At 47.3% G+C, this 27,332-nt stretch overlaps 1 protein-coding gene and 2 long non-coding RNA genes across 3 annotated transcripts in view; 1 reads left to right on the top strand and 2 right to left on the bottom strand.

The window, feature by feature from the left end:
* Positions 1 to 13,586, bottom strand: part of DOCK5 (dedicator of cytokinesis 5) — a 139,030-nt gene extending 125,444 nt beyond the window's left edge. Inside the window, exon 1 of the mRNA XM_083713368.1 lies at positions 13,256 to 13,586. Within this exon, the coding sequence (XP_083569494.1) occupies positions 13,256 to 13,298 (43 nt within the window). The 5' untranslated portion in view covers positions 13,299 to 13,586. The remainder of the gene's footprint in view (positions 1 to 13,255) is intronic.
* The window catches only part of LOC310832212, a 288,863-nt gene that overhangs the window by 145,848 nt on the left and 115,683 nt on the right, over positions 1 to 27,332 (bottom strand). The gene's annotated exons all lie outside the window — the stretch shown is intronic.
* On the top strand, positions 10,715 to 26,427 carry LOC310832242. The gene is made up of 3 exons (XR_014558191.1): positions 10,715 to 10,865; positions 16,176 to 16,858; positions 26,124 to 26,427. It is a non-coding gene; the product is annotated as an uncharacterized lncRNA (long non-coding RNA).

Here is a 27,332-nt window from a genome sequence, read left to right as displayed (position 1 = left end):
ATGGTCTGCCTTCACTGGGGTGTTGGGGGCATTTATTGACTGCTCTTGAGAGTTCTTTTTCCTAAAGATTGCTTGCAGTTCTACAAATCATCGGGTCACCCACCCCCAGAGTGGTTCTGTTTCTCTCTTGTGTGGGTGTGATGCTGCTTGGACTCCATAAGCAACTGTATTCACTGCTTGAACTCCAGAATTAGAAGGAATGAATGACACTTCCACTGGAGAGGTATCTGACCAAGCTGGACCTGCTAGAGCGCGATGCCCTGTGCAGCATTAGTACCACCTGTTCCAAATATATTGGCAGTTATATTACCCTAAGGGAGGGAGTAAAGGATACACTGGGGGTAAGAATGTCAGAAAGTTCTACTGAAATGGGAAAGCGTACTGTAAATTCAATTAGCTCATATGCCCATCTGCAAACAGGAACAGTAATCAGGCAGGTGAATAACTGTTATTGGCTGTCATTCTCCACCCCTATGGGCTCCCCCAGTCTGCATTACACTGTTGGTCTTTTTTTCAGGATACTTCTGATGAAGCATCTCTCACACACCTGCCCTTGAAGGGAATGATATGGAATCACATCACAGTGTGATTAATTACATTATCAGATTTGATGTGTGGAAATAGTATTCACGGGGGCTATCTAGAGATTCCAAAGAAATTGCCTTTCCATTGTTCCAGGAGGGATGCCTTCTCCCACCTGTGCTCTTAGGTGACCATTCCCTTCTTGTTACAGGTGAAGTGGGCAACAATCAAAGAGGAGGCTCTTCAGCCAGGGAGCCCCGTTCATGAAACACTCTCTCAAGGAGGCTTGCCTGGCACTAACATTCCCAACTGGCAAATACATTTTTATTCCGGCACACTTACGGAGGATTATATACAAACTGAGGATCTCATTCTTAGTTGCTTTTTTGAGACAACTGGGAAATTATAAGTCTGCATCCCAGAAGAAGCAGAGAAGGCAGTTAAGGCCGGCAGCCTGTAAGAAAACCAAGGCTGAAACGGCATGCTTGGGTTAGTAAAATTATAGGAAGAGTGTGCATGTTATTTTAAAGCAATGCAGACGAGTTTATTTTAGGGCATCCATCATTATGTAATCAGGAGACTGAATAAACCATCAACCCAAAAATAAAATGGCATAGGTGCCTCACAATATATCAGAAGGAAATGTGTCTTTGGCCCAATGGCAATATCTGCCCCCCCCCCCAATCATTCAAGAATGGATTAGGGATACAGTATTTTAATTCTGATCATGATAGACAAGGAAGAGTTATACTTCCTCTCTCTGCAAGCTTTGCTTCAGAAAAATATCCCCCTTGCCAACCCTGTGCCCCTGTGCAGTATCTACATGCTAACATGGAGTTTAGTCCAAATGGACAGCTTGAAAAACAGATCTTTGTTTGCAGCATGTATGCAGTCATGTCACACTGTCACATTAGAGAACTATATTATTTTCCCCTAAACAGCAAATTACCCAGATGTACTTGGTAGCAGCAGGCTGTTCTATCTTGAATACTGGGTAGATGTGCAATTATTGCTTGAACAAAACTGAGGCTACAATCCTATATGCTCATTAAGCTGGGAGTAAGCTCCACTCAGTGGGTGGCGCTGTGGGTTAAACCACAGAGCCTAGGGCTTGCCGATCAGAAGGTCGGCGGTTCAAATCCCCGCAACGGGGTAAGCTCCCATTGCTCGGTCCCTGCTCCTGCCAACCTAGCAGTTTGAAAGCATGTCAAGTGCAAGTAGATAAATAGGTACCGCTCCGGTGGGGAGGTAAACGGCGTTTCCGTGCTCTGCTCTGGTTCGTCAAAAGCGGCTTAGTCATACTGGCCACATGACCTGGAAGCTGTACGCCGGCTCCCTCAGCCAGTAAAGCGAGATGAGCGCCGCAACCCCAGAGTCGGTCACGACAGGACCTAATAGTCAAGGGTCCCTTTACCTTTACCTTTTAGTAAAAGGTAAAGGTACCCCTGCCCGTATGGGCCAGTCTTGACAGACTCTAGGGTTGTGCGCTCATCTCACTCTAGAGGCCGGGAGCCAGCGCTGTCCGCAGACACTTCTGGGTCACGTGGCCAGCGTGACAAGCTGCTCCGGCAAACCGGCACCAGAGCAGCACACGGAAACGCCGTTTACCTTCCCGCTATACAGCGGTACCTATTTATCTACTTGCACTTAAGGGTGCTTTCGAACTGCTAGGTGGGCAGGAGCTGGGACCGAATGACGGGAGCTCACCCCGCCACGGGGATTCGAACCGCCAACCATGCGATCGGCAAGTCCTAGGCGCTGAGGTTACAGACACATACCACATTGCACTGTAAGGCATTTATACTTCTAAATTTAATAACTATAACCAGTATCGTGATATAGGCTAAATCACTGGGTTTGAACAGTGGGTTAGGATCTGCTATCAGGCTGTGGCCGCACTACCAGCACAAGGGGGGTGGGGAAGATAAGAAATAGGTTCCCAGATTCATGTTTGGGTTAAAGTGGGTGCTAAGTTAAAACATTTTATGTTCAAAGTGAAAAGGAAAGTAAAAACATTACACATTTTCAAATTTGTTTCATCTACATGAAACCGCTGAGACCTCCGGGTATAGGGCGGTATATAAATTCTGTTGTTGTTGTTGTTGACAATCTAAATAAAGTCTAGAGAATAAATTAATGTACTAAAAACAGGGAACAGTCCCTCTGGTGTTCTGTGCCAAACAAATCATTTAGAATTAATTGTGTGATGAGTATATTTGATCACAAAAACTCTGTGAAGTTTTATGAGAGCTGATTGCATGAGACAGTACAATCCAATTTAACTGCATATTGCCCAATACAGTACTTGGGCTACACACCCTGGAGGCGACCAGCCCACAAATGCACAGAGACCTTTGCAAACTCAAACCAACAGGAATGAAACAAGAGTTTAGGGCAGGAGGCTCACTGGTCATAATTCTAATGGGGACAATATCAATTGCAGCATTGCATTTAAACAAAATTAACACCTTCACATACACTTAACCTGTTCTACAGTAACTTTATAAAAATGTCCAGGCAAGAGGTTTTCCCACTTGCATTGCTAAAATAAATGGCTCTGCTTGCATCCTTCTTCAGATACATTACTCTGCAGCTAGCCATATTCATTGTCCTTGGGAAACAAAGAAAATACTTAAGGGGGGGGGGCTTTATTGCCTGCTCCCACTGCTTAAAGTGCAATCTATTTTAAAAGTCATATATTAAGTTTACTCTCCAGTATTTTATCAGTGGTTTGATGTGTCAATTCTATTTCAAAGCCTGGAAAATCAGAAAGTGGCATGTAGTTCACCAGTCAAGTAAATCCTTAACCCCCCCCCCGCAACATACACCACTGCCCCCACCCCCAGTTACTAGCCCTCATGAGGGGAAGATCCAGGCTCATACCTAAAAAGCTTATACTTAGTTGAGCTTTAAGGTGCTACTGGAACATCTTTCAATACAGTCATACCTCAGGATGAATACGCTTCAGCTTAAATATTTTTTGGTTGCACTCTGTGGCAACCCAGAAGTAATGGAGCATGTTACTTCCAGGTTTCGCCGCTCACGCATGCGCAGACGCTCAAAATGACATCATGCGCATGCGCGGAAGTGGTGAGACGCGACCCGCGCATGCACAGACGTGCAGTCGCATCTTACGTTCGCTTCAGGATGCGAACGGGGCTCCGGAACGGATTCCATTCGCATCCAGAGGTACCACTGTATGTTTCTTTAATCTTTCATCATTCTTATTTATTATGACAGACCAAAACGGCTACATTACCTTTTCAGATGGTTATCTGCATTCCTGCACTGACTTCAAAATGTGCTTATTTGTTTATAAAAATATTTATATCCCTCCATATTGTAATAAATATATCACAGCAGTTTACAACAATATCAAAACATAAAACCAAACAATAAAATCATAAAAACAAGTTAAAAGCAAAATAAATTAAGAACAAACATCAACAGACTATTGTGGGGGATTGCCTGCACAGGCCTGGTGGAAGAGAAAAGTTTACAGCAAGTGTTTCAAAGTTGGTACAGAAAGTGCCTGCTGAATCTCTAGTGGCAGGGTGTTCCACAGGACTGGGCTGATGACACTGAAGGCTCTATTTCTCATTGTTGTCAAACAGGACTCACCACCTCTGGGAATAACTAAAGATGCTCCTGCGGATGAACTTAGTGATCAAGCTAGAATATAAGGGTTCTGGCAATCCCTGAGGCTTCCTGGACCCAAGTTGTTCAGGACTTTGTAAAGCAATACAAGAACCTTGAATCTGCCTGAGTAGCAGATGCTAAGCTACCCCTGCTGATGGGGGGGGGGCTGGTTATTCTGCTGAGGGGGACTCCAGACCTCTGCCCCAAAGTCCTGTCCTGCCAGCACCCACCGCTGGTCCTAAGACTCCTACAACAGTAGTTTTAGCAACTCGTATTTGCAACTCACATGCCCCCCAGTGAAGTTACATCCATACAACAAAGCCATCTCTTCCAAATGAGTCATCTCCAACTACAGAAAAAACAAAGTTCAGCATGTGCAGTCTTAACACACCCATTGGAAGGAGGTGGGGCGGTCGCATTTAGATAAGACAATGTTGCATGTCATATGTATGTTGTAAACAAGTTAGGAACTGATACCAAGTCAATAACACCCACATGCCAACCCTCTGGAATTGACAAGGGTTCAAAGAAAACGAAACTTCTTTGTTCATCAGCCTGGAAGCCTGGGTGCTGTTGGACGAACTGCTGGAAAAGCAAAATTAACTGCAGGGCTTAACCATTTGCTTTCCTATGCATTTGGAACCACAAGTGACCCCAAATGAGTATAAAGACAGATCAACATTTTCTCTCCAGCCACATAGCCTGATGCAATGTTCAACCATGTTTCAAACCTTCCTTCCACAGCATTTTTTTAAATGAATGTTTTACTAAAAGGGCACTGGGGTTAGTTAGACCCCAATTAAAGTAAATAACAGGGCAGGGAGACATGGCGTATCCCAGGAAGTGTGGTATAAATGCCCACAACATACTGAAAATGTTTTAACAGCACAATAGGCTGCTTTATGCTTCTGCTACAACTAACTGCTCAGTACTTTTGGATTTTATTATTTTTGCATCCAGCGAGTTTTGAGCTGAAAGAAAAAGGAAGGTCTCTCAAACCCCACAGGAATTTACACCACAAAGGATTACAGACCCCAGATAACATCACAGTGCCCCAGGAGGTGCTAATGAACTCCCCATGATGAACCCTAATCCTTGTCAATTTCAGTTATTGACATTCAACATACATATTATCAAATACTTCTTTTTGCAAAGGTACCCTGTAATCAAATTGCAAACATAGGAAGCTACCTTATACCAAGTCAGACAGTTGTTCCATCTAGCTCAGTACTGTCTACACAGACTAGCAGCAGCTCTCTAGGGTTTTGAGCGGGGGAAGGGAGCATCTGCAGCCCTAGCTGGAGATGCTGTGGACCTTCTGCATGCAGGACACGTGCTCTTCCTTTAGGCTACAGACATTCCAATTAATAAAATGCTTTTTACCAGCATAGCAGCTTTATGTAGAGGCTATCTGAGCATCTCTCTTGGAAAAGGCTCCATCCATAGAAGTATGAACTTATAAACAAGCTTGGGAAGGGCTATTTGTGTTGCTCCTGGTTTCTGGAGGCTCTTTGTATCTGCAAGGAACTTGGGCAAGTGTATGTATGATTTTCAATTCTCCATGGTCTTCATTTTACATTCTGTCCTGAAGAACAGATATACACACACACCACAAAACACCCCAGACTTCTCTAGCCCTGTCTGCGTCTGAAGGGTGCACATGTGCAGAATTTTATGTGTGCCTCTAAATTACACAGAAGTAGATCCTCAAGGACATTTCCTTCTGGGCAACCTTCCAATGCCAGTGGTGGATGGCAAAAGCGGGCAGGGAAACAAATGTGAATTTCACATTTTTAAAGTAGGCTAATTTTCACTCTCACTCAGACTGTAGTGTCCTCCATCAAGACAAGCATCCATTCCAGGCAGGCAGAAACACACAACAAGAGTTCTAAGTGGAACCAGCGAGATATAAGACCTGGGGAGGGTGCTTTGGACGAGAGCCTTGGCGGCCAGATAGAGGGGGCGAGGGCCACATCTGGCCCCTGGGCCTGAGGTTCTCCAATCCTGCCATGTGAACCTTTGGTTTCTCCCTCTGAGCTTTTTAAAAGGAAATGCACCAAATGCCAGGCACATATACCCTTCGGACTCGACCCAAGGCACTTTCAAATGTGCTTCTTCTGTACTCTTGATATCTGTGCCAAAGTTCAAAATAAAACGTGGGATGCTGCTTTACACCAGGCCAAGTTCTTTGTCTGTCCAGGCCAGCACTGCCATCTGACGGACAATGGATCTCCGGGGTCTGAGGCAGAGGTTGGATGGCCATCGGTCATGAATGATTGAGCTGAGATCCCTGCATTGCAGGGAGCTGGACTAACTGACCAACTCTACGATTCTATACATTATGCTCTTAGCAAGGATGCATGCATTCGAATTAATCACAAAGCCTGGAGTATCCATGAATGTGTGAAATCCCACAAGTATGCCACACTTTCCAGTGGAAACAGTTTATATATTCAACATTATATCATCTGGTGATAACTCATCAAGTGATATGGGATGCTCCTAGACTGTTAATATTTTGCAAGTGTGATTCAATTGCATATCAGCAAATTCTATTAAAGTGAATATGGTGCTATTGTGCAGCAAACCCACTTTAAAAAACAAAACAAAACCCGAAACTGGGTTTTTTGTGGGGAAAGAAAACTGATGTGGGAATAGACTGGAAACTATGGGAAACAGTGTTGTCAGGAGACATCATATAACCCACCAACAAAATGAAACAAAAGCCAAATGGAGCATGGGGGACCCCAAAATTGATTATATCTGGGCATGCTCAGTGGCCAAAGAATGGAAACTGATTGTGGGTCAGGAGTGTGGGGAAAGAGAGAATTGCATGAGGTGCCTGGACCACTGAAAAGCAGCACGGCATGCTGCAACATTTTGTTGCAGGTCCCACTTCTTCTTTGTCAATGAAGATGCTGGAGACTGAACTTGGGAGGTTCTGTAGTGGATGCAAAGGATGTCCGTAGCCTAACTCAGACTGATAGAGGAGACCACTGCGGTGGGGGGACACCAAGCTGCATTAAGGAAGAAGAGACCACACATGGGGAAGTGAGTTATGTGTACATGAAAACATCCATGTATGTATGACTAATGTGAGAAGAGGAACTCGTAGATCAAGATGAGGGAGAACCCTAAGATTCCACAAAAGAGGGTCAGAAGCGTGCCTGTGAAGGCAAAAGGAAGGGAAGTGCTTTTAAAAAAATGTCTGATAAAACACTAGTGTGGGGCCATGCAGACTGCCACTAGAATAAAGAATGCTAGTATGCTCAGTCAAGGCACGAAGGATTAGAAGCAGCCTGTTCAGTCCATTATATCCACTTTGAGGAAGTACAGTGGTACCTCGGGTTAAGACCTTAATTCGTTCTGGAGGTCTGTTCTTAACATGAAACTGTTCTTAACCTGAAGCACCACTTTAGCTAATGGGGCCTCCCACTGCCGCCATGCTGCCGGTGTGCAATTTCTGTTCTCATCCTGAAACAAAGTTCTTAACCCGAGGCAATATTTCTGGGTTAGCGGAGTCTGTAACCTGAAGCATATGTAACCTGAAGTGTATGTAACCCGAGGTACCACTATATTCCAAGCAGCTTCTGAATCAAAAAATTAAATACATCTAGAGAAATTAGAAAGAGTAACATCATGGAGGTCTGCACACTATAGCTGTGTTCAGGTGACTGCCTAAATACACAAATTGTGTATCGCAGGTTGGTGGGGCAGACCTGCACGCACAACCCCCAGCCCAATGTGCCCAGACACATTACCTCAGACCTTCAGCCCTCAACCTCTCCCCATGCTAAGTGGGAAGGTCTGCAAGAGATATTTTTCTTGCGTCCCTCCACTTGCTCAGGGACCAGAGTTTGCATAGTCCAGCAAACGTCTGGACACATCTTGTCCACATATGTGCTTGTACAAGTTGGTGTCCTGCAACAGAATTCAACATTCTGAGACTCTGTGGCCCTTTGTCTTCTTCTTAAAGTTTCTAGTTCTTATGGCTGAAGAGATAAGCTTGATAATGTGCAGGCTGGGCCTGGAGAAATATCAGGAACTATAAGGAGAGATGAGCATGAATCACACCGGTCAGGACATGAAATGTTTTGCATTCTGCACCGTTTGTTGCCCTATCCATAATGGCAGCCACAAGCACAGAGACTTATGCCAAACATCAGTTGTTCAGATTACATAGCCCATAGCTTCCTGGGCACTGAGTAGGCCTAGGCGATGTACTCATACATCACCCAGGACTGGTATGATGGCCAGAGTGCAACAGCAGCTTCACCCGGTGGCATACCGCGAGTGAAACTGCCAGCGCTCCCGAATCTCTCTGCGCCCAGTGGCAGGGACAAGTAACTCTGGCCCAGGCCTGAAATTGAGTGGATGGGTGAAAGAGCGTGGAGAATCAGGCGGGGTGTGTGTGAAGGAGTGGTGAGATCAGCTGGATGCACACCAGAGCTCAGAGGAGAAATTGGAGGGGAAGGGGCTGGGGGCTGGGGAGGCGAGTGAGCAATGCAAAGCAGGGAGACAGCACTCATCCTTGCCCGCTCCTAGCTTGCTCTGTGTGTGTGTGTGTGTGTGTGTGTGTGTGTGTGTGTATGTGTGTGTTGCATCCCCATCTCAGGGTGTTTGGCTGGTGATACATCCCGATCTGCTCTGGCATCCAAGGTGCAAAACCGTCCTAAGGACAGGGCTGACATGTGCAAAGCGGGCCCAACCGCTTTGCAAAGAGAGGCAACAGAAGCAAAGAGAGGCAACAGATCTTTGACCTGCAGGGAAGCCAAGTGCAATCCTGTATCGAGGAACTGGTCTTGCAGAGCAAGGATGCACAACAGCACATTTCTAACCGTAAGTCCTACTGAATTCAATGGGGCTTACTCCCAGGTCAGAGAGTACAATTGCAGGATGAGTACGGTTCCAGCTCATGTCACTTTCACTAGCCCTAAGTGATCAGCCCTAAGTATGTTCTGTCCTTTTTCTACATTATCTGCACAAAAGTTTGCATTTAAATACATATATTGAATATATTGTATTTCAAAACATTGGTTGTGTCAAACGCTAATCATTCTAAGAGCAAACCCACTGAATTCAACGGACTTGGCTAATTTACGGTTTACTCTAAGTAGAAGTTAGTTGGATACAACCAACTATGTCAAAATAATAAAACACCTCAATGTTTCGCATAGTATTTTATCTTACAGGCCACATTCTTAAAAACATTATACGGTTGATAGTTTTGAGACAAGAACTGCAACGCACCGCTCAGAACAGTGCAGAATCAGACAGACTGCTATGTTCTAATCTGGGCATTAGTACAATCTGTATCGCAAAGATCAAATTCCTCCAGTGTCCCCAGCAGAGAGAGAAGGCGAAGAAGTCCAGGGGTTTCCAAAGCACAACATCTCACCTCATCATAGGGGTAGGAAGACACTGGAATCTTGCTTGGAGTTCCAGTGGGCAGTTAAGGAATTTCACTCTTCTGTTCCACCAGAAAGAAAGAGAAAGCCAGCAATCAAGGACAACCAACAAGCACCCCTTGACTCCAGTTGATCCTGGCAGGGCAGACAATAGAATGCAGCAAGATTTCTGGCCTTTCTCTTCTCAGTGAGAACCTGAACATATTCAGAGTCCTTGCCTGGATCAAGATGGATGGCCCATCTAGGCCAGCATTCAATTTCCAGCAATGGCCACCCAAACACTTTTGCGAAGCCCATAAGCAGAACATGAAGGCAAAGCACCTTCTACTTGCTATAGTTCACCACATGATATTCAGAGGTACACTGCCTCTGTCCTTGGAGGTTCTGCTTAGCTTCCATGGACTGATAAACTTGCCCACTATGAATTTGTCTAACTCCCAATCAAAGGCATCAAACTGAATGCCCTACATTGTTCATAAAGATTTATTTCTTTATGCCTCAAAGTTCCAGCAACATCCCAAGTCCATCTATTGCCTACATTCAGGTTGTGAGCACTGCTGGTTATATAGCCAAAATGGTACTATTCACACACAAAAGAGGGAGGCTTCAGTAGACTTCAGGGAACCCAGAAGGTTTGCACAAATAATTAAAAAAAACTTATAAGAGGGAGAGGTAACTGTGCAGTTGAGACTAAAAGTTCAGTATTAAATTTACTTAATACGGTACAGTCATACCTTGGATCCCAAACGCCTCAGAACTCAGACATTTTGAATCCCGAATACCGCAAACCCGGAAGTGACTGTTCCGGTTTGCAAACGTTCTTTTTGAACCCGAATGTCCGCCAGGCCTTTCACAGCTTCTCATTGGTTGCAGGAACTTCCTGCAGCCAATCAGAAGCTGTGCTTTGTTTTTCTAACGTTTTGGAAGTTGAACGGACTTCCGGAACGGATTCCATTTGACTTCCAAGGTACGACTGTACTAAAGTACTTTAAAGGAGCAAGGACAGGAAGCCAGGGAGGCAATGGAAGGAAATACTGTAAGCTGGAATACTGAATAGGGAGACCTTCATGTTGCAACATTTTGTTGCAGCTCCTTCTTGTCTTTTTCTTTTCTTTTAAACTCACTTATGAATCTTCCCTCCTGTCAATGTTTCTGCCCACCCTCCTGCAACCTGGTGCCCGCCAGACATTTAGGACCACAACACCCAGCCTTGCTGGCTGGGGCTGGCGGGAGCTGTAGAACAGAACACCTGAAAGGCACCAGGATGGGGAAGACTCCTTCAGCCTTTCCTTCTAGGTAAGGTGCTCCAACTCACAGGTCTGTTTTGCTTGCCCTTTTCTTCAGCTTTCCCAGCTCAAAGACATCCTTTCTGAGATAAGGTGACCAGAACAGAACTGAAAAGAAAACCATTTATAAAACGGTTTGGGGAACCTCTACCCTAGGTGTTGATTGGTAACTAGGCCTCAAACCTAATGATTTTATGACTTTACACATATCAAAATGGGTTGGGCCATCCATACTGCATGGGGGCCAGGGAGCTCCTTCTTGCCAAGTGGCACCCTGGATTTCTGCCCTGATGGCACCCTGGTGGGGGCTTAAAAGGCAAAATAAGGCAAGTCAAATGAAAACACAGTGCTGCAAGCATGGAATAAAACTGAAAGTTGAAACAAAAGGATGCCATTTTGCAGTGACATTAGAGCAGCAATCTTTGGGGGAAGATTGGAAGAGGCATTGGGGAAGAGGTTGCATTTTTATTCCAGCTTTCCATAGAACATCAAGGAACCATACATAACTCTCGCCCTCACCCTTTTACAATTATTACAACAACCCTGTGAGGCAGACCAGGCCAGCTTCACCTAGCAATCTTTGTGGCCAGGCCAGCATTTGAACTCAAGCCTCTCCAGTCTAAATCCAGTGCTCTAACCCCCAAGACCCAGCGAACACGAACAGGACTTGATTTTGGTCAGGGCCCCGCTTAGTCCCACCACCTGTTATCAGTTAAGCACTCTGCACGAGAACGTGTGAAGTGTCTCTGAGCACATACAAAGCGCCTCACTGAGCAACCTCAACCAACTCTTACACCATTGAGAATAGAGGAAAACACTTCTGGGTCACAATGGATTTTTCTTAAGGCAAGAAACTGGGGCTCTCCAGATGCTGTTGGACTGCAACTCCCATCAGTCCCAGCCAGCACAGGGATGATGGGAATTGGAGTCCAACAACATGTGGAGTGCCACAGGCATTAAGTCTTCACCGGGCACAAAAGACCCACCACTAGGCATCACGGCCTGACCGAGGGTTAGTCACAAGAGCACATAAATATATTGTACAAATCAGTATTTCCCCAGTTGTTGCTGGACTACAACTCCCATCATCCAGTGGTCAGGGATGATGGGGGCGCAGGTTAGTCCAACATCAGCTGGAGACTCAAGTTTGAGAAGCACTGGTATAAATAGAGAAATAAAGAAATGGTCACACAGGTGGGGTATCTACTTTTAATGAGGGGGCTGGTGCAGTGCCAATTTTGTTGTGATTTTAAGTTTCTAAGAAATTTTGTGTGTGTGTATTTATACATGTGCTGTATACATTTTTAACTCTATTAATGTTTAATTGTTTTTAATGAGTTCTCCCTTATGTTTTTAGCTGCTCTTATTTTATCTGTAAGCTGCTTTGAGGGAAAAGGTAATAATAATAATAATAATAATAATAATAATAATAATGCAAATCCCAGATCTGAAAAAGGTTGCTGGGTGACTGTTCCAAGCAGTGCCATTTTTCTAGAAAAAGAGGTCCGGAACTCACCATGAACGCCTCCCTTCTTCTCTTATAATGGCATTGGTGCCCACCTGAGAGGAGCCAGAACTGAGTTGGAAAAAAGCCCTGGTTCCAAGACACTTTAACTTGGAAAGAATGACTTCTATGGAAAAGCCCCATAAGCAGACCATGAAAGCAGCGAAGGCCAGAGTGACCTTTGTCAGAACATGCAGCCTTACACCCCCCCCACACACCCCCCACGTCAATTCACACAGAGCAATGCTTCCCTATTCCCCATTTACAACCCTCCGCAGCCTGCAGCGTGAATCAGAGGTCCCTTTGGGTGTGGAGCAGAGGGAATCCACCCGCCCCCCTCTCCCCATCCAGGCGGGATGACAGATCAGAAAAAGGTGTTAATGGGTAACCAATCAGCTTAAAGGATCTTGAATGCTCTCCTCCAGAAACTTTCAAAGAAGAAGAGGGGGGTGTGGAGACTGGAGAGAGAAGGAAGAAGCAAGATTTATTCCTCCCCAGTTGACGTGGAGTTAACGTTGCCCCAAACGCGCTGCAATCCTACACACGCTTCCTCCGGGAGTAAGGCCCATTGAACTCAATGGGTGGTGTTTTTGAGCCGACCCGCGCAGGGAAATGTAACCATTCACACAAACGAGGGTGTTATCTGATCTAAGACGGGGGTGGGAGGCGGCTCTGCCGTAGGATGGACTTTATCCAGGGCGAGGAGAGCGGGAAATACTGGGAAGGAAGCTCAGCAAGCAAGCAGAGGGTTAATTCAGATGATGCTGGGCGCGTCCCCACGACCCGGGCCAAGGAAGAAGAGGCAGGCGGCACGCGTGTTGTTGCACGTGGGAACCGCAAGTACAGTAAGGGGCGGGGGTGGGGGGAGAGCGATCCCTCTGCCTGCGATCACTCACCGACGCCGTACTTCTCGCGCTTGGTGGGGATCCAGCGGGCCATGCCGGGGCTGGGAGGGATCCCCTCCCCGCTCGCTCGCTCGCTCGCTCTCTGCCTCTTCCCCGCTCGGCGCTTCCAGCCCGCAGGCGGCTCCAAGTCAGCCCCCTCCGGCCTGCGCGGCTCCCGGCTCCGCCGCCGCCGCCGCCGCCGCCATGCTCAGCTCAGGGGCGGGATCCGGCCCGCGGCGCTGCCCTCTCCGCCGCTGAAGTGCCCTCCCGCCGTCGACGGAGGAACCTCCCTGCGCTGCTCCGCCCGGGCGGCCCGAGGGTGCAGCGCCGCCGCCGCCGAGTCAGAGCGCAGGGGCGGGAACTCGCCTCCGCCGGGAGGGATCACCTGCTCCGCCCTGCTGCCCGCCACGGGGAAGGGCTGGCGGCCTCCCCCTCCCCGGGGGCTTCCTCGGGATCCCAGTCCTGGGGAAAAGCATCCCGGCACTCAGCTTCGCAAGTGGACTTACTCCCAGGAAAGCGCTGGGGAGGAGAGCAGCCTTACCTGCATCCCGGCAAAGGCTGCGGTTCCAGGACTTCCAAGGAAGGGAGTTTGCCTTGCCGTACAAATGGCAGGGGGGCAAAGGGTGAAAGCCCCCTCCCCATCTGGATCAGCCTGACTTCGATTTACTTTTAAAAGAAAAAGGGGGGAAACCTCATTCATGCAGCCGCCCATGACTTTGATGGGGTCAGGTCTAGTTTGGCCCTTAGGGTGGCAGCTATGTGTTATATTTACTTGGGAATATGCCCCACGGAACTCAGTAGGGCTTACTTCTGAGCAGACCTCTACAATGCCATGACTGCATGAATAGATAAGGGTGGGATTGCACTGTAACCCCCTGCCTGTGTGGGGTAGTTTTGCTTATTCATTCCTTTTATTTGTGCCATGCCCAAAGCTGTTTGCAGCAAAGAGGAATACATTTCAAACACTTCAAAAACAATAATGCATTTCAAACAAACAAACACTACAAAAACAATCTTATAATAACATGGCAATTCAATAGCAACACGACAACATACAAAAGACCATATTCCAATACATATATAACAAGATTACGTAAACAGCATTCAGCAACCAATAGTAAAAATAACAAGGGAGGGTCACAGTTTCACATTCGTCCTAGAAATACTCACAGTCCTTCTTAGACAAAGGATTTTAGCTGGAAAAGCTCTCACAGAGCAGCTTGCAAATCCACAGAAATAATGCAGCCCCTTCCCTCAGGCTTACAGTATAAAAAGACCCAACAAGTAAGGAAAAATGGGTGAGGGAAAAGGAAAACAAGCAAACTGTGAAGGGAAGAAGGGCCTAGCCTTGCTGGTGAGAGCAGGAGAGAGAGAAAATGGTAGTTCTGTGTGGTCTACTGCTTCTTTTCCTTTTCTAAAGAGAAGAAAATCCAGCCTTCATCATCATCATCATCATCATCATAGTACCCCTCCCATCTGACTGAGTTGCCCCAGCTTTCCTCATTTCAGCTGCTTAAGTTAGGCTAAAGAAGTCATTTTGCAGTTGCAATTTTTAAACAATTGGGAGTCGGAAATCCTTACTGATCTACAGTACTGCCAATCACCTCAAGATCTACCGGAGGATCCTGATCTCATTTCTGCACAGCGATTGATATGCACAATCCAACTTGTTAAGCTGAGAGGCACAAATTCAAGAGAATAGATTCTTAGACCCAGATACCTTCTAAATAAATGAATTAGAGGGTGGAGGAGCATTTGATTTTAGCAACATGATACTTGGCCTAGGAGAGCAACATATTTTACACTCTCTTCAGTATATTTTGCAATCAGTGGTGGGTTTCTGGCTCTGGCTCTGTGGCAGTGAAGGTGCTATCAGGCGATTGCCCTGAAAAAGCTTTTTGTACCTCTTGAAATATGGCAAAGCTATCAGTCTCCTGATAGCCCCCCCAGCTGCGACCAAATCAGGATCCACCCTATTTTTTGTGACTGTTTTTTTTTGGTTAGTTTTAAAACTATGTTAGACTGTATTTTAAAGTGTTATAACCTACCCTGGAACCTCAGGGTGAAGGGCAGGTAATAAAATGATGATGATGATGATGATGATGATGATGATGATGATGATGATATAACCCAACAAATATATGGTAAAATAAGGGGGAAGAAGAAATGGGATCCCAAATGCATGTTTGGGTTAAAGGCAGGTTTTGGGTCACAGGCGGGGTGAAGGAGAAATTCATTCAGTTTGCATTTAAAGGCGCACCCATCAAATTTTCAAAACAATATGCAAACTGAGACATGGCTGAAAATCTACACTTCTTCAAATTTTGTAATGCAGTTCTGCAGCCAAGTATAATGCTTAAAGGTAAAGGTAAAGGGACCCCTGACCATTAGGTCCAGTCGTGGCCAACTCTGGGGTTGCGGCGCTCATCTCGCTTTGTTGGCTGAGGGAGCCAGCATACAGCTTCCGAGTCATGTGGCCAACATGACTAAGCCGCTTGTGGCAAACCAGAGCAGCGCACGGAAATGCCGTTTACCTTCCCGCCGTAGTTGTACCCATTTATCTACTTGCACTTTGTGCTTTTGAACTGCTAGGTTGGCAGGAGCTGGGACCGAGCAACGGGAGCTCACCCCGTGGCAGGGATTCGAACCTCCGACCTTCTGATTGGCAAGCCCTAGGCTCTGTGGTTTAACCTGCAGCGCCACCCGCATCCCACGTATAATGCTTACAAAAATGCGTAAGCTAGGGGAAGTTGTGCAGAACAATACCTATAGTTCTGAAAATAGCATACAAAAATTCATTATATGGTGGGAAGTTGCTTGCTGAAATTGTTTATTAGTCCAAACTGCACACAAAATATCTGGTGAAGTGCACACTAAACTGCTGGTGTATTTTCATGATGATTTGCTTTTTTGTTTTTGAAAAAAAAACCAGAATGTTACCAACATGTGAAGAACAGAATTTAAGACTGAAATCTTAAGAAGCTTGGACAACTGAAATTCACATCCCAAGAGATGCATCCATTCCTTGCGATCCCTGCCTTGCTAGCGATGAATAAACTTGGGCCAGCGCTTTAAAGAGGAGGGAAATGCTTTACCCAGGAGGACCCATGATGGCAACATTCAAGTCATGCCCTAAAATGCTGTCGTCAGCCTTTCTTGCTGTGTTCCTGCTCTGTTTCCAGGCAGGGTTTTAAAGAAATGAAGGGAAAGCCATGGCTTCCTCACAACCAGCAGAAGCTTCCATATCCCTCTCACTAAGCCAAACATAGTTGTGAATTTTGGTGAATGCAAGTGGAATCTGTAACAAAATGTTGCAGTGTGGAATGTTCCTGTTCAGGGTTACAGCCGCCTATCCCAGTTTTCCTCCTGCATTCTTTCCTGTTTCCTTTTAATTCTGGCTGTCAGTGAGCATGATGTGCCCACTGAGCATGCTCAGTTGTCCTTGGGCTGGAAGAGTAAAACAAATGATTGTTCCTCTACAGCCTAATGGTACATTCCAGAATTCTGCTGCCTCCTCCTGCTTATCTTGTAGCTCGCTCTTAGACTTAATCAAGACATGTAGAATCAAATTCAAGACACAATCCTGCGATAAAGTTGTACCACTTCAGGCTGCAGGTGAGGGATGCCAGTTTTGAATGCTGCTCAAGAACAATAAAAACCTCCCTCCACATTATAAATAGACACACAAAGCAGGGGACAGGCTCCAGCTTAGCTCATTCCTTGCTTGCTACTTTTCTCCTTACAGAGAAGCTTTCAAAAATGAGCTTCCTAACCTCTGCAGCGTCCACATCACCAGGATTTGGCCCCAACTCTCTTTCACTGCATAAGTAGATCTGGCCTTCCTTCTGAAGAAATGCTCTTAGGATTGTTTCAACAAATATGCACTGCACCTTTAAAGGTAGGAGTGCTAACCAACACCTGGTCAGCAGTGTTGGGAAAATGCAGCTCAAGGGTTCCTTGCATGCACAAGGTGTTAGTCACCCTGTTCTGGCTGGGATCCTGCAATGATACGCCCAGTTTCTATTCAAACAGGCCAACTTTTGCTGCAATTCTGCCTTATCCTTCTTCTCCAAAGCTGCCCTGAGCATACTTTGTGTGCTGGCTGGCTGTACTTGAGTCAAATATACATAAAAGGCTTTCTTTGAAAGGCCAAAAACAAAATGCAGCATGTACAGACCAGTGTAGTTTAATGAAGAGTTCAAAATAGGTTGTAATTCCTATGTTCCGTCCCTTACTCCTTTGCCAGAACAAAGTAGGCCGACCAAGGAGAAGGACTCTGGCATTGTGTGGTGCTCTTCTCCAGCCAAACAAGGGATACAAAAATGCCTATGGGGAAGAGCGCATTGGTAAAGGTCAGCATAAATCACCAGTGCTCAGAGATCTGCACTGGTTGCCAAATTGCTACTGAGCCAAGTTCAAGGTGTTTCTTAAAAACTTGGGATCAGTTTACCTATGAAATCACCTTACCCCATACAGTGGTTGAAATATACTCAGAGTCGCAAGGCGATTTCATGCTCTTTATTCAGCTCATAGTGGTGAGGAATGAATGAAAGTCCCCTCAAAGTATCTGCTTTATATACATTATTTACACAATGGGCTGCACATGATTGGCTAATTCTGGAATTCTACTGTAAGCCAATCAGGTTGTGGATTCACTTCTATCTGGAGCATGATTGGGTGGTTCCTGCCAACCAATCATACTGTTGCATTGTTCTAGGACCAATCAGACTGCTGCATTCTGAATCCTATTGTTCTAGGGCCAATCAGACTGCTGCCCATTGGATCCTATTGTTCTAGGACCAATCAGACTGCTGCAGTTTGGATCCTATTCAATTCAGTACATAACACCCCTCCCCTCTAAGTTCCAGTCCTGCCCGGGAGGTCGCATTCATAGTCCTCAAGGTACGCCGGCGGCCTACGTGTGCGTTGCAGCTTGGGGTGTTCCCTGGTCCGGGGTTCAGGTTCTGGCTCGTGTTCCAAGGATGCTGGCTGTGATGGGGCTGTTTGGTCTGGCGCAACCGGCTTGCTCAGTCGTGGTTCTGGTTCCGGTGTCCTTTCGGCCTCACGGGTCCTCTCTGTATTGCCCCCCTCTGCTTGCCCCTGCTGCTCTATGGGCCTCACTGCCCCACTGTTCCCTTGGGACTCCTCTGACCTGTCCTCCTCCTCCTGGTTTTCTCCCGGGAATCGTCGCAGTATCTGGTCGCAGTGGCGGCGCCAGCATTGCCCCCCATCTGTTAGCACCTCGTACGACACGGGGCCAGTGAACCTGGTGACTGTGGCGGGTACCCATGCAGGGCCTGCCCCAAAATTCTTTGCGTACACTGGGTCCTGGGCCTCGAAGGTCCGGGGGTTCCTGCCTTCCCCCACCACTACCTCATCCTGAGCTCTATCAGGGTGAAGGCGGTCCAATATGATTGCAAGGCACCGACCCATTAGTAGTTCAGCGGGGCTCCGGCCAGTCGTTGAGCTTGGGGTGCTGTGCTGTGCTAGAAGGAATGTGGCAAGGCGGTATTCCCAATCCCCTTGCGTCATGCGGCGAAGGGTGTCCTTGGTGGTCCGCACCATGCGTTCTGCTTGGCCATTGGTGGCAGGGTGGAATGGTGCCGAACGGATGTGGCGGATGGCGTTGTGCGGTGAAGGTTTGGAATTCTCCTGACATAAATGCAGTCCCGTTGTCTGAGACGAGAGTGTCAGGGAGCCTGTGGGTTGCAAACAGCCTGCGTAGTACCCGGATGGCTGCGGACGTAGAAGTGGATGGTACCAGTGCGACTTCCAGCCATTTGGTGTAGGAGTCCACCACTATGAAGAATGTTTTCCCCTGAAAGGGGCCAGCGAAGTCCACATGCAGGCGTGACCCTGGTGCTCGGGTGGACTCCCAGGACTGGACTGGGGTCCTTGGGAGATCTGGGCGGGATTCTTGGCAGGCCTGGCAGTGTTTGACCCAGGCCTCTATCTCTCCATCGATCCCCGGCTACCACACATAACTCCTGGCAAGGGCCTTCATTCTTACTACCCCTGGGTGTGTCTCGTGTAGGACTGTGAGGACCCTTTTGCGGAGGGGCTGGGGAACAACAACCCTGCTTCCCCATAACAGGCACCCCTTGTGGGCCGACAGTTCATGTTTGCGGGTTGTGTAGCCGGCGAATTCTGGCCCAGGACTGCTGCTGGGCCATCCCCTCCACACCCAGTCCAGGACCTGGGAGATGACCCTATCTTTCTTGGAATGGTGTGCAACTTCTTGTGCCTGAATGGGGCGGTCGGGAAGCAGCTCCAGGCTCATAACCTCTTGTGCAGGTGCTGGGTTGGGGCCTGTTTCCGGTAGTGGTAGCCTGCTGAGGGCGTCCGCATGGCCCATCGCCTTTCCAGGGTGGTGAATCAGTGCATACTGGTAGCTGGCAAGGAAAATTGACCACCTGAGGACGTGAGGAGACAGCACTTGGGGGGTCTGCTTTTCGGGGGCAAACAAGCGAAGCAACGGCTTGTGGTCAGTCACCACGGTGAAGGGCCACCCATACAAGAAATCATGGAATTTTTTTACTCCCTTCACGATTGCCAGACCCTCCTTGTCGATTTGCGAGTAGTTCCACTCGGTTTCGTTGAGTGCCTGGGAAAAGTATGCCACTGGTACCTCTCTTCCATCTGGGAGTTGGTGTCCCAGGACAGCGCCGATGCCATAGGGCGAGGCGTCGCATGCTAGCACCACTGGCAGCCTCTCGTCGAAGTGTGCCAAGACCGAGTTTGAGACAAGCAAGTCCTTGACTGCCTGGAATGCGGCCTCCTGGCGCTGGCCCCACACCCAAGGGGCCCGCTTGTCCAGGAGTCTGTGTAGGGGCTCCGCTACTGCCGCCTTGTGGGGAAGGAATGGTAAAAGTTCAATAGTCCCAAGAAGGCCTGAAGTTCTGTCTTGATCTTGGGTGCTGGGGCATCACAAATGGCCCGTACCTTGTCCCCAGTCGGGTGGACCCCTTCTGCGTCCACCATAAATCCCAGAAAGTCCACCTGAGGCACTCCTAGTAGACATTTTTCCCGCTTCACCTGAGACCCGCTGTCTGGAAACGGTGCAGAACGGTGCGGAGGCGGTCCTCTAACTCCTCTGGTGTGGGCCCGGCAATCAACACATCATCGAAGAAGGGAGTGACGCCAGGAATCCCTTTAAGGAGAGAGTCCATTAGATTCTGGAATATGCCTGGTGCCACGCTGACACCGAATTGCAGCCGCTTTACCCTGAACGCTCCTCTGTGCATCACAATCGTCTGTGCCTCTGCTGTGGCCTCATCTACTGGCAGCTGTTGATATGCTTGGGCCAAGTCCAGCTTGCCAAAAAATTTCGACCCAGCCAGGGTGGCAAGGACATGGCTGACCACTGGCACTGGGTATGCATGGGCTGTGAGGGCCTTGTTTATGGTACATTTGTAGTCTGCGCAGATGTGGACCGAACCATTAGGCTTGACGGGTGTGACGATTGGGGTTTCCCAGGGGGCATTAGGCACCGGCTCCAGCACTCCTTGCTCCACGAGCCAGTCTAATTCCTCGTCTATACAGAGTTTCAGGGCGAATGGGACCCAGCGGGCCTTGAGCCTGACCGGTCGTACTGTGGGGTCAAGCTGTAGAGCAATGGGGGGCCTGTATACTGTCCCAATTTCCCATCGAAAACCCCCGGAAATTCCTTGCATATGGCGTCCACGTCCACTTGTAAGCTGGTGTGGTTCACCCCGGTGACGGCTAGCCCCAGTGGTCCAAACCATGCCAATCCCAGTAAGCTAATGTTGCCGCGTCCGCCCTCGGTATTGCACCCTGAAGGTCCCCACCCCCATTGTGGGGACCTTACGTTTCTGGAAGTCCCGGAGGGTGAATGGGGCCGGCCTGAGTTTGGGACCCCCAGTAGGACACAGTTTCCTTAAGGTCCTTGCCGAGATTATGGATAGAGTTGAACCCGTGTCAAGCTCCATGCGGCATGGGGCCCTCTCTATCTGTACCTCTACATAAATTTTCTCTACGTTGGGGTGGGGCAACTGGTATACCTGGAAGTCCGTGAGCTCTGTCGAGTTGCCTTGGTGCGTTGGGCCCCGGGACCTGGGGCTCTTGGATTGGTCATCTGATGCCTGGCGTCGGGTGGGCCGAGCCCGACACACCTGGGCGATGTGTCCCAATTTTCTGCACTGACTGCACTCTGCGTTGCGGAAACGGCAGGTCCTCCTCTCGTGACTTTCTCCACAGCTTGCACAGTTCCCTCCTTCTCGTCGAGGCAGCTGTGGTATGTGGGCTGCTTGAGTGCGCTGCTGTACTCGGTGCACCTCCTCCCTGTTGGATCCTGAGTCGTCGGTGAGGTCTTCGTGGTGGACCCTCGGTTGGGACGGCTGGCTCGGCCGTGCCTCTCACGTCGACCTCTTGGCAGCTTCCATTGCCAGGGCCTCCTCCAGAGCGACCTGGAACGTTAGGTTCTTCTTAGCGTAGAGGCGCCGTTGCAGCTTCTCATCCTTCAGGCCACCGACGAGGCGGTCACGCAGCATGTTCTCCAGCTCTGAGAAGTTGCAGAACTGGGCAGCTTGGCGGAGAGAGGTCACAAACCCAGTTATGGTTTCCCCAGGGGCTTGCCGCTTTGCGTAGAAGGCATTTCGACGAGCCACCACTGAGGGTTGTGGCGAAAAGTGCCCCTTCAGCTGTTCCAATATTGTTTTGTATGGAACATTAGTGATGTCTTCAGGCACAAGGAGAGCCCGGGCGATTTCAAATGTCTCCTCTCCGCAGACGCTGAAGAATATTGCCCTCTTCTTGGCGTCTTCTTCATTGGTGACCCCTTTGGCTTCTAGGAGGAAGGTGAAACGGGAGGCGTACGCTTCCCAGTCTCCAGATGCTGGGTTGAACGGCAAGAAGCTGCTATCGGTTGCCATTCTGAGTTCCTTGGGTCCCGGAGCTGAAGCCTGGATACACGGTGCGAGGCAGCGGTGCGGCAGGTGGCGGTGCTGCAGTGCTGTGTGTGGCAGTCAGCTCAGCGGGATCCCATCCTCGTCGCCAGTGAAATATACTCAGAGTCGCAAAGTGATTTCATGCTCTTTATTCAGCTCATAGTGGTGAGGAGGAATGAATGAAAGTCCCCTCAAAGTATCTGCTTTATATACATTATTTACACAATGGGTTGTACATGATTGGCTAATTCCAGAATTCTACTGTAAGCCAATCAGGTTGTGGATTCACTTCTATCTGGAGCATGATTGGGTGGTTCCTGCCAACCAATCAGACTGCTGCATTCTGAATCCTATTGTTCTAGGACCAGACTGCTGCCCTTTGGATCCTATTGTTCTAGGACCAGATTGCTACAGTTTGGATCCTATTCAATTCAGTACATAACAGTGGTACTTCAGGTTACATACGCTTCAGGTTACATACGCTTCAGGTTTCAGACTCCACTAACCCAGAAATAGTGCTTCAGGTTAAGAACTTTGCTTCAGGATGAGAACAGAAATCGTGCTCCTGTGGCGCAGCGGCAGCAGGAGGCCCCATTAGCTAAAGTGGTGCTTCAGGTTAAGAACAGTTTCAGGTTAAGACCTTTGGAATGAATTAAGTACTTAACCCGAAGTACCACTGTATTTGTCCACTCAACCACTGTGATCAGTGGAATTGGCACTACTACGGGTGTCACGTAATTCCTGCTCCGCATTTGTAAGTGCTCCATCATTTAATGTGGCAGCCCTTACACTTTGGAACTCCCCGCCTATTGATACCTAACAGACACTGTCACTGTATTCTTTTCGGTGCCTGCTGGAAACACTTTTGTTTAAACAAGCCTGCCTAGATATTTAGAAAGTTGATGCGAGTTTTAATTTGTTTCAATCTGTGGTTGTGTTAACACTTTGTGTAGACTTTAAATTACTGCTGTAAATTATTGCTGTAGTGATAATTTTATAGTTTTATCTTTTTTTGTAAATGGTATTGAGTTGCCATCCCCTCCCCCCATCGAGCAGTGTATACATTTTATGAGATAAATAAAAAAAGGGAAGGGAAACGCTTGCAAAATTTGCACAGACCTGAGAAAATTTGCAGGGAAGCCATGAATTTTAAAGTGGCATGGTAGTGCTTTTTTTTGAGGGGGGGGTCTGGATTGGACCCGCCAGCTGGAATAAATTCCCCACTCCAGTTTAAATGTGTTCAAGCAAATGGAAAGGCAACTCAGCAGAAAGTAATTTAAAACAAGCAAACAGCTATAGCACTTGTTCTTTTCTAGTGAGCGTTTTAGGACCATAGACTCAAAAGGTGGTAGGGAGTCTATCTTCCAAAACATCAAAAGCAAAGCCACACACTTTGCTAGGAAATAAATATAAAAGGAGAGTGTTATAATAAAAGTAATCAGTAGATTATGATTTTGTTAGGTCACATCCACAACTGTACCTTTGACACACATTCAGATCTTTCTCCAAACTGCAGTTGCCAAGATTATTTGGGGGAAGCTACAACTGTTCCAAGTGTCCCTATTTTCCAGGGACAGTTCTGAAATTACAAAAGCCACCCCAGCTTCTGATTTGATGCTGGAATGCCCCTGTTTCCCCTGCCAGTGCTGCCACCACCGCACTGGAGGAGGAGGGGGAGGAGCCAGTGCTTGTTCTCAGTGGTGGCTGTGCAGGAGCCCCATGTTGCCTCTCTACGGCCACTGCTGCCGTCCTCCTCCCTTGGGCAGCAGCTGCTGGAGAGCAGCTGAGGAGGAGGAGGGACCACTGCTGCCACCGAGACCCAGCCTCGGCTCTGGGGGGGCAGGCAGGGCACGGCTGCCCTGGGCAGGAAGGAAGGCGGAGCAGAGCACAAACCAAGGCTTTGTGCTTCCACATCTAAGCTTGCCCCTTTCTAAAATTTATTTGTTGGTGTGTGTTTTTGTAAATCTACCAAAGAATAAAATGAAATCAGAATCGATGGGTTTTCTCGGGATGGTGGAGGGTGTGTGTGCTGTGTCCTTCTGGTGCAGCTGTGTGAGAAATGCTCAAGGGGTGTGTGACAAAAATGTGGGGTCGAGGAGAGTCAGTTGCAGGGGTGGGGAGTGAGAAATTTCCCTATTTTCATTGGAGGAATGTTGTAGAGTATGCTATAATTACACTGTGATTTTACAAGGGGGTCACATCCTGCAGAGCAGAGCGTAAGGATGAGCAAGAAGCTGCAGAGCCAGACTCCTGTAAGCACAAAGTATTAGTGGAAGTCAGTGCTAAATAAAGTGACCATTCTGCGTCACAACATAATTTAATTTATTTCTATATTGCCCTTCCTCCCATGGGAACCCAGGGCAATGCTCTGCATAAAAATACAATCTATGCAATCAAAACATTCTTTAAAAATACATTTCTAAAGCTAAAATCACAAAGCAATACCAACTGCTGAAATTTCAGTTGACATCCATGCCCCAAACGCAAACAAGTATGTCTCCAATTTGTGTCTGAACACCGTCATTTTTTTAGACATGAAGATGCACTGCCTCACCTGGGAGGAGAACTCCCACCAGTTCCAGTCAGTATGGTCAATGGCCAAGAAGGATGAGAGTAAAGTCCAACAACGTCTAGAGGGCACCAGGTTGGGGAAGGATACTATATAATCTTGGTGTTCATCCCTAGATATGTGGAATGTCAGGATTCCACATCCTATCACATGTTCAGCTGTTAACCAAGCAAATACAGTATTTTCTCTCTCTTTTTAAATGCACAAAAATAAGCCAATTTATGACCAGTGGAGCTTGCAAGAATTTTTTAGGCAGCTTGAGGAGTGGCAGCAGAAATGAATCTCATGCCCCCCTGTGGCTGCAGCAGAGAGTGCAGAAAACTACTAACAACCCAAATATTCTGAAGGACAGTTAACTGACAAAGTGGTCTCTAGTCCATGGAAGCTTGCTCTGTAACCAATGTATCATCAACCTTCCGTGAACTCTGGTGGGTTTTTCCAACTCTATTCATCTTTATTCATTTCATTCTTATGAAACATGGAATCACAAAAGCCTTATTAGCAGAGGTGAATTAATTATCTCAAAAGCTGAGCGGCTGAGAACATTGGTGGTGGAGGGAACTGTGCCAAGGTTAAATCGCAGCTGGAGTTCTTTGCAAGCAGTCTGGTGTCAGCTTGCGGCACCCTTGAGCAGCTGCTGGGATCTTAGCGCCCTAGGAGAGTCAGAGGCTGCAGCTCAGTGGAAGAGCTCCTGCTTTGCCTGCGCAAGGTCCCAGGGTCAATCCCCAGCATCTCCATGTAGAGAGAATATTGTAGATATTCCATTAGTTCATTGAGCTCGGTATTAAGTACCCATAAAGCTCCGTTTAAGGCTGCTTCCCATGTTACCATTGCTTTAAAAAACATTTCCAGTGCTCCCAGTGAGTTCTGGGCAGGTGGAGCTGAGGGATTCACATTTAAATCCCCATCCCAAACCCCTGACTTATCACTCAAAGGCATTGTGGGAAATAAAAATAGTAGTTTGCTCAGATTCAGCTGGTGATGTTTGCTGGCACCCACCGATCTGAAGGTGAGCTTGCTTACATTCACACTTTGGAATGACACACGTGCAAATGAATGTGGGAAGCAGTAAACTTTATTTCTGTGAACTGGGGTTTGGCTTCCGACCCTGGGTCAAATTGTTTTCCAAAGTGTGAAATCACAGTTAAAACCAAATATTGCGGTTGATGCACAACCCTAACATAAATGGTTCCTTATGCAGGGGGCTTCCATGAAATGTTGATGAGAAAATACTGGTGGGTATGTTGCACCCATAGGCAGGAGATGATTAGGCAACTGAGGATGCAATTCCAAGCACACTTACTTGAGATTAAGTCCCATTGAATTCAATATGACTTACTTCCAAGCAGAAACAGTCAGGCTTGCACTGTAAATCATGACAAACAATGTCTCTGTTTTTCTGCAGAATTGCTCTGCACAGCTACAGAGGGTCTGAATCTGATTATAGTTCCTCTCTCTCCCTAGTGAAGACAAATGCCTGATCACACGACAAGCTATGCAAGTGTTGAATTATCTGTGGGCTCTAGTCATTCTTCATGTCTGAAGCAAGGCAGCAGCAGCATGTCATAAAGAGCCAAATTCTGCAGCAAAATGGCAGTTCCCTGCCCATATTTCCTCCTTTATTCCTTTCTGTATCTACATCCCACCCATGAAGAGTTATGATTTTGGCCAGGCTTGCAGGGAAATAAAGCTTTATTTCATAATAAGGATGAACGTGGCCTGAATATAGATGCATGGAAATACAGAAGCTCCATTAAGTGATGCCATCATGGGATATGATTTAAAATACCAACCAAACAGGTCCAGATGAAGAATGTTTTGTGACACAGACTTCAGGTTCTAAGTTTTTGAGGCCAAGTATTACCTTCTAAGGAGGTAGAGGTGTTAGGAACCTTGAGCGGTTCTAAACACATTAAAGAAACGCTATAAATAAGTCAGAAATTAGATCGTTTTAACAAAATTAAAAACTTGCTATGAGAAATGTCCTTTTAAACTATTCCTGCTCTCTGGCGCCATCTGGTGTTGCATGTTTAAAACGGATTTGATTCGTTGTCTCTTTACTAATGTAGCTGAATCCCAGGACGAAACAGGCACCTAAAAGGCTCACCCTCCTCGACCTAATTGCACTCACCAATACAACTTAGTCTTTGTTTCAGCTTTATTCATTACTACAAACTCATGTTGCTGCCCTGTGCAAAAGTAGGGCAGGCAGATATTCAACAGGTAGAATTCTCATCCCTGCAGTTTACATCTTAGGAAACACTTAAGATATGGGTGACAGGAGGGTCTTTTCCAAGGGTCAGATCCAGTTACAGCTGCAACTTTTCAACCAACGACTGCAACTATACCTCTTTTGCATTGGTGCATTTGGCAGCAGTGACAGTGGTCAACTGCAGGGAAAGGGAAGCTGGAGTTAGACTCCCATCTGGCCCATTCAGCATGGCCAGTGGTTGGGGATCATAGGTGTTGTAGTCCAACATCCGGAGTGTCACAGCTTTCCACCCCTAATTTGCTGTGATAGCAAATATCTCCATGGCATTAATTAATTAGCATTTATTTATTATTTGTTATATGTATTTAATGACCTAACCTTCATTAAACAATCTCAGAGTGG

Source organism: Podarcis gaigeae, assembly GCF_964106915.1.
Source record: "Podarcis gaigeae genome assembly, chromosome: 15".
Classification (NCBI taxonomy): Eukaryota; Metazoa; Chordata; class Lepidosauria; order Squamata; family Lacertidae; genus Podarcis; species Podarcis gaigeae.
Note: the sequence above shows the minus strand (reverse complement) of the source record. Positions and strands in the feature narration are given on the sequence as shown.